The sequence below is a fragment of the Hylaeus anthracinus genome, unplaced genomic scaffold, assembly GCF_026225885.1.
Source record: "Hylaeus anthracinus isolate JK02 unplaced genomic scaffold, UHH_iyHylAnth1.0_haploid 12000, whole genome shotgun sequence".
Taxonomy (NCBI): Eukaryota; Metazoa; Arthropoda; class Insecta; order Hymenoptera; family Colletidae; genus Hylaeus; species Hylaeus anthracinus.
The window spans coordinates 11298841-11307071 of record NW_026534347.1 but is presented as its reverse complement, the minus strand read 5'-3'; the positions used below and the strand labels follow the sequence as shown (position 1 = coordinate 11307071).

General features: G+C 40.8%; 1 protein-coding gene across 1 annotated transcript in view; it reads right to left on the bottom strand.

Moving 5' to 3' along the window:
* The window catches only part of LOC128890059 (runt-related transcription factor 3-like), an 81325-nt gene extending 73416 nt beyond the window's left edge, over window positions 1-7909 (bottom strand). Inside the window, exons 1-2 of the mRNA XM_054148245.1 lie at window positions 6597-7909; window positions 4279-4509 (exon numbers count right to left, since the gene is read on the bottom strand). Of these exons, the coding sequence (XP_054004220.1) occupies window positions 4279-4509; window positions 6597-6852 (487 nt within the window). The 5' untranslated portion in view covers window positions 6853-7909. The remainder of the gene's footprint in view (window positions 1-4278; window positions 4510-6596) is intronic.
* Between the last annotated feature and the right edge of the window lie 322 nt (window positions 7910-8231).

The following is an 8231-nucleotide window of genomic DNA, read 5'->3' as shown; positions in this document are numbered from 1 at the left end:
GAACGGATACGGAACTGACATATTACGGATATGTGTAATTAGACCTTAATTGTCCGTTAAATCGAACCAAAGAAACGTAAAAGGATAACAGACTATACCAAAGACTAATTTTACCGTTCTGGAATTCATTAAGAGGGGAGGGTCAAGTAAACAACCGCTTTTTCGCGAATTATTTTTTAAGAGCGTAATATATATTTATTTACAACTAATTACTTGTTATTTTGTAATATTTAGATAATCTATATAATTTTTTTTAAGTAATAATATTCATAAATGAATGAACAGCAGCTGTTTGAAGTTGGCTTCTCGAAAATGCGCCATGCAACGCACAGATCACTCTAATTATTTGAAATAAAAAATCCACCAATTTTTCGTTAAAATATAGTAACACGATTTGCATCAACCTCGATTAAAAAAAGAACATTTTAAATTTTAAATTTCACGGCACGTTAAAAAAATCTTGTTATAAAAAGAATGATTAAAAACATTGTTTATTTCAATTTTTATAAAAACCTTTAGGTTGATGCAAAGGAGGATAGTTTAAGGAATATTTTGTGCCAAGCTTAATAGCAATCGGCTGAGAAATCTCTAAGCTACATTGCATGGCACGCGAAATTTTGTGTTTTGAGAAAAATGCGTTTAAAGTTTCCGGATCTAAAAATAGGCCTTCGTATACCGTTCGGAGTGCATCACTTTAATGACTCTGTAGGTACACTTAGACTTCGAAGTTTTAGCTGAAATGGTCGGAGCACATTCTCCAAATGGTAAACTAATTTTCTAAACAAAAAAAAAAGATCAAAATTTTGAATATTACTTGACCCTTCGCCCTTAAACTCGAAGCTTGTTTCAATACCCGATACAAAATTCTAAACTTGTTGAACTATTCGAATTCAACGTACGCTATGTGAACGGAAAGATAGACACCGAAGGCATCCAGTTTTTCAAAAAATCCTCGGTCGATCACCAAACTTCCTCTAGTCAGGTCTTTGGAATCTACGATATATATCGAGGATCGGATGCGTTGCGTCGCGTCGCGGCGGGATTCAATCAAATTAATAAGTCGCGGAAACAAAACCTCGGTGATAGGAGGGCTGCCAGGCCGTTCGCGGCCGGTACTGAGCGCAAAACCGTAGAGAGGGGCGGTTTGGTCAATCGTCGAAATTGAGTATTACGGATTATCGAGGAGAGATAGAACAAATAAAAAAATACTCCCAAAAAACTGGACAAAGGGATCGAAGGATTTCGACGAGGGACATGTCTCTTTCGCTAATTGATTCCACGGGTTAGCGTATCCGGCGGATATGTCGGAAGGACGGAATCTGCTGACCCTGCACTTCATGATCAAATCAAATGAAACATAGATGTAGCTATCGAACGCGTGCGCGAGCAGTCCGGCTCGTTAATTCATAAATGCATCCTCCGGGTGCGTGGGGTGCAAAATGCATTTGCACGACTGGACCAACCGTGCAATCGTCGCCGATCAACGAGAACCCTCTGAAACTCGACGGACTTGATCCCCGTGAAAACGGGTTCTTTAAAAACCACCGCTAATCGTCAGTCACTCGCGAGATTGTCATCCGGGTTGCCACGGTGCAGGTGATCTGATTTTTAAGCGACTAGATTCGATCTGCCTTTTCGACGACTTTCGATCGCGGTTTTATACGACGACTGCTCGACGAACTGACAATGAAATAAACAAATACCAAGGCGACGAGACTTAAGGATTCGCCTCTTAAAAACATTACCCTAAATAGATTGCGATCAATTTGAGAAAACTCGACGATGTTACGAGTTACGAGACTTTAAATTAAATTCTCTGGATGCTTTATCTAGGATATATGTAGTTTCTCTCAAAAGAATATTTCTGTATACGAGTCTCCACACGAGTTCAAATTTGAACGTGTTATAGAAAAAGCTATCGGTTATAATCGCGAACAATGCAAAATTGTTAACATTTCTACTATTAACGGCTTAAGCGAAATTGGTGGCATTTTATTAACACTTTACCTACCGGGCTATTTAAAAGTAGATTTTAATTAAAAAAAGAATTTTCTACAGTAGCATATGCCAATCTAGACAATAATTCCTGACAATAATTCCTCCATACTGTTACTAGGTACATTGAAAGCCAAGTCTGTTACCAAACACTGAACATTGTTCGTAGACAAACAATAAACACAGTAAATAAATTCGAATAACTAAATACTGCAATTAAAAAGCCTATAAATAGGCTCCCGGTAAATAAAGTGTTAATTTCCGTTTATTATTAATTTCTACATCCCGATTATCGACGCGATAAAGAATCTAGCCTAAATTAAGCGTCTCCTTCATTTATATGTTTCAAATTGATGACTCGTCGAAAATCAAGCACACCATCGCGACAAAATTATCTCCTCTGACAACAAAAATTACGAAATTACGTTCCCTGAGGAACGCGAGACTGTCGGAGGGTTGCGAGAGTGTTCGAGCACCGAAGACCAAGCTTAAGGTTGCTTCCATAAGTTTTCGTAGAGTTGAAGTTGCAAGTTTTGCGGTCTAGCTCGTTCGTCGCGTTCGAAAAGTAGGCCGCGATACTAGGACTCTTTTTTTAAACCGAAAAATGAAACGATTCGGAAAGGTCGGGCGGTTTTGCTTGATTTTAGGGACTTGGCCTCTCTCTCCCTGGCCGACGGACGATGATTTCTGATTAACGGCCAGTTGTTTCGGATGCTAGGCCGGGGCTACCGGCGGACATCGAGTAATGACTCTGGGGGTGGCGCGGGCGGAAGCGAGAGAACTCGCAAACGCAGAGGGTTGAAAAGCGAGGCGGCCCGAAGCGAAGAGGGGGGGATCGAGAGGCCAGTTGATGACGACGATGATTACAATAACCGTGCTTTTAGAGGGTTCGAAATTACGGCACATGCCTCGCCCGTGCAGACAATTTACTCGCTGCTTTTTGCATCGCTTACAAAGTAAACTAGCTCCGAGGAATGCGCAACCCTCAAACTAAACATCGCTAATCGATCGCTTGAAACGCTGCGGTAACTTGGACCGAACTGAGTTTTATGAAAATTACCTCGTTCGCGTAATGCTCAGGTGGGATACTTATCGCATCGAAGAGCACTCGGTATCGTGGATTACAAACTCTTTGTTTTCAAAACAGGAACAACTGCGATATTCTCTAGAGAAAGGAATCGAACGAATCCATCGTATAGTATCCCGTAACAAGTTGCGCGATTCGAAATTGAGCTGAGCAAAATTTTCGGAAAATCCAAATTTCAAATAACGAATAAAAGACAAAGCACGTTCACAAATATAAATTTAACCTTTTCCACTCGGTTGTCCCTTCTGAGGGGACATGAAAGTGTACTACCGATTACGGAAAATGAACTTATGCCAACCGAAATTTTTTTAGAAACACATATTTTTCTGCAGTTTTTTATTAAAATTGCACAAAAAACAAATCAAAATATGATAAAATTATCAAGGTGCATGATAAATAAATCAACCGGTTTTATACGTCGAAAAAGAACGTACGAAGTGCGTTCACGACGGACTATAACACTTCTCTAATCCGTTGAGCAATGTGTAGAATTAGTGGAACAAATTAATTGACAAGATAATAAAGAAATCCGAAAACTGAGAAAAGAAATTTACAAAAACTCAATTCGTATTGAAGCGTCGAATAGTAAAGACCTCTCTAAATTTTGATTTCTGTTTCTGTAAATATGTGTTCTTCAATGTCCACAAATACATATAAACCAAATTTCATTACAATGCCTTACTTGGTTCTAAAATTGTACTGTACGATATCACGTTTCCAAGGTGTACGTTTTCGCGAAAAAGTGGCGACGAATTGCTGGTAGGTAACGTCCGTAACGGTGCCGAGTCCAAAGGGTTAAATCTCGAATCGAATAAACGTCTAGAATAAATCGCTGTACGTGGGTTTACATTCGTCATCTATCGTTCGAATCGAAAAACTTGACCTTCACTAGTTGGAAAATACAACGAGAGCAGAAAAGGAAGGATTAACCCTTTGCACTCGAGATGTGACTCTCGGTCACCACTAGGCTTGACGTAGTAAATCGGGCAACAATAATATTTGTTTAGGTTTCATTTCTTTGGAACTCGAAGTATCGATAAAATATTTGTCGACAAGGTAAAGGTGACCTGATTAAGCTTAGCATTCGTGGGAATAGAATACTAAGAAAGCATCTCGAGTTGCTAGTAGATACCAGAAAGAAAGGCCTCGAGTGCAAAGGGTTGAGAGAAAGGTAGTCGATGGGTTCGGAGACTCACCCCTGCCGCTCCTTCCGACGAACCTGAGGTCGTTGAACTTGGCGACTTGGTTCTTCATCAAGGCGGTGGAATTCCTTAGTTCGGCGCAACAGTTTTCGTCGTTGCCCGCTCGCACTGTCACCAGAGTTCCATCGCCGACCTCGCCTAGGGCGACAACTTTGAAGGCTACCGGAAGCGTCTTGTTCGACCGCCAATGAGTCGGCAGTTGGCTGCAGAGAAAATACGGTGATCCTGAAAAACAAGATAGAAACCGTCAATTATAAATAGTATTAATCAACGTTAACATTAACATTAAGACACCAATTTATTTTCATCTTCCGTATTCGTTACTTTCCTTGGTCATTCCCATTTATTCTTATAGTCCTTTTCCTTTTTATTTTCTAGTAATATAGTAATATAGTAATATACTAGAGAAAAACTTGATAAGTTTGTCAAACTTTTCAGAGTACATATATATTTACCGACAAAGAGAGATTAATTTGAAATTCGCACGTTTCGACCAATTCTTTTGACTGGTTCTCTAGAGTTACAATTTTTTACAACTCAAATATACGTTCAACACCTTCGCGATAGTTTGCAAAGTAAACTACAGATTTCGTTTGGCTATGCTCTGCGTTACTCATTTCGATAAAAAATACTAACGTGTAACCGTTTCACGATAGCTTTAATTGCGTGTCGCTAGAAAATAAGTTTATACAGGTATCACCTAACAAGCGGAGAATATAGATTTTTCAAAATGTACAGACAGTTTCGGTGTGGAATAATGAATATTTCTAAACGATTATCAAAAATTTGGAAATACTAAATTTATAAATAACTATTTGTGAATTTCCGTTTCAATCGATAAAGATTGTCATAGTTAGAAAAAAGGATTTCGTACTTTCGCGAACGTTCAGTGACGAAATTAATTTCTATTTCTTAATCTTTCTATACAGTCCTGTTATATTTACGTACACGTATATCGAGCTGACACTGAATTATACATGATTAAATATCGATATTTATTATAATTAAATATGTACCGATTCCAAGCGTCTATTCCAATGTTTCGATTTGAAAATCGATGCTGCAAAATAAGGATAAATTAAGAAAACTATAATTGAATTACTTTTACGATAGATCTTCTGTTTCAAATATTCATCTTTTACTTGTGCTTGACTAAATATCCTTGTACAGAGATTCGATGTTTCCTTTCCTGTCATAGACGTTTTACTTCAAAATGAAAAATCATATACCGTGAAACTTTTATCGTCGACGACTAATATATACTTTAATTGTTATTTACTTCTGTCTGTAAATTTATGTTTCGTAACAGAAAGGATACTCCGATATCGATGAATCGAAACGTTAGAATTGGCACGTGTTCAAGACTAGAAATTTGGACTTTTACGTCCATACGTACTCGTATATGTAATACCTGTTAGGAACTAAATACAAGTCGAGTTCTTTCAAAGAAAATACCAGTCCATATTACCACATACATGGAAAATGAAAACCAAGGGAAATATATCTATTCGCAATACAAATGATAAATAATCGAAAGACAAATAATTAGTGGTTCGATTGTTAATATCGTGGAAAAGAAATTCATAGAAAATAAATAGTAGCGGATCATAATCAACGGTAACGAACGATAAATCCATACGCGACGTCGAATAGCCGTAGACGATAAATTCATTAAAACTCATTTCAAGAAAAAAAAACGTAGATAAGTAATCGATTGCCGATAAACTATATATTAATTAAAAACATCCTTTAACGTTTAATACATTTTTAAGTTAACACTTTCGCTGCGGATGACGCACATGTGCGTCCAACTGAAAATATATGGTTGTTTTTATTATTTTTCAGTTTTCATTTTTTTTGTTCGGCAATCATATATAAAATAAGTTAACACAAATATATGTTAACTTGAGATAAAAGAATCACAGTTGTAACTTAGTAAAAATGTACTCCGTCTTCATTGGTCGCAGACACTACGTAATTACACGTCGCGGCCGTCCACGAAGAGCGCTCCGATCGAAAGTATACGATATTTCAAATGATTAACGGTTAAGTCACGATCGAAGGTTTCAAATATGTACAATATGTATATCTTCGGGTTTGTTCCAAGTGTTTTTCTATAGGTTGAAAAGTAAAACAGAAAGGGGTAGTTTCGCGGAAATCTGTCAAGCGCGCGGAGGCAACTTGTCGCTTAATACGCTTATTACTTTTGCAAGGACATGTACGTTCATCCCTTTTCTTATCGTGCAACTTTAAAACAACAACATCGCAGGACAATTGTTTGAAAAATAAAATAAAAAAAGGGTGAAACGAACCTGTTCGAACGAGTTCGCCAGGGTGTTCGGCCTGTGCCTCGCCGACGAGCCTCTCGGTCCACCAGAGCTCGCCGACGGCGGCACCTTCGCTCATCTCGCCTCCACCACCCCCGGCGTCGGCGTCGTCAGCCTGTTGGTACCTGGTGTTCACCCCCTGAAGCGGCGCCAGTGAGGGGCCGCAGGGGCCGGCGCCTTCGTGGGATCCAACGGTGGCGTAATTCTCCCCGCAGCCCACGGAACCCACCGGTAGATGCATCCCATCGGCCAGTAGCCGCCCCTCGTCGCCAAAGCACGCACCTTCCGAGCAGAACGTCGTGATTTCACTTGCCGCCTCTGCGCGTACACGCTCGCCAAATCCTCCGAACACCCCCGCTACCACCTTCCTTTCGTCCACCAGTTAATTTTTCCTTTTCCCTTTCTCTTCGTTAGACCAACGATCCGTCATCGCATCCGCGATGACATTTTCTACATTCGCACCATTCCAGACGTTTCTCCCAGTTCCATCGCGGACCTAGGATCATTCTACCGGTTTCCCGCCAACGCCATGCCTTCCGCTAGCGATATCGATGCAACGTTCAAACAGAAAACTTCTACACGCTACGAGGTGTCGCTGATCTAGACGACGCTTGATCGATGCTCACATATACTCGTACGCATGTGTATCAACAATTTTCAATCGAGCGATGATTTTCTCGAAGCTGCACAAGGCGCGGATAAACTTTGAGATTACGAAGCCGAGGTAACCAAGATTAACGACACTCCACACGGTTCCTTAACGATCATCAATAAAAAATCGATTCGACCAAACAGTTCGGTCGCGATAATGTCACTGTTGAGTTCCTATCATTAATCTCCGAGTCACCGATAGCGAGGACGTAATGGCACGTTTTTAGCGGAGTGCGCAAGATTCCTACAGGTTGTTGAACGGGTAACTTTTCGATTCGGAAGCTTGACCGTACACTCGCACACTGGTACACTCGTACACTCGTCGGGGCTTTCACTGTGCGACGGAGGCTGTGTCGCGATACCTTGCAGGCGCGAATACTCGCATCCGGTGGTCGCGGTGATAGGTCGAGTGGAAGTCGATCGAGAATCGAGGAACGTCCACGCGAACGTCAGTCGCGGTCGACGGTGCGCGACGTAATGCCGGCGCGGTGGCGCGAGTTCAGCCGTGTCCGCGTGTTCCGCGTAAGCGTCCCGGGACGGCCTAAGCTCGCAATTCTGAGCCTCCCCCCTCCGTTCCTAGTGCCCTCCCGCCCGCGGCCCCCGTGGCGACGATCGCGTATCCCCACTGACGTCGGCGTCGGATCGCCCGCCCCCCGATCGCGAACTTATTCGCTCCTCGCAATCAATGTCCTTCGCGAATCGATATTTATTCGACTGGTAGCTAATAGTTATTTATTTTATTTAATTACTTATTTCAATATATACGGGCCCATTATGAAATTGTTACGTATAACAAATATAAACAACGACAGTTGACAGATGTCAAAACAAACAAAAATTTTCACAACAATCGTAACGAAGTTAACGCCGGTGAATCGCAGAATTACCGATAAAAAAGATTATGTAACCTATGTTTCGTAGAGTCGATAGAGTCAATAGACATGTCGCTATCTGAACTAAAACCATTAA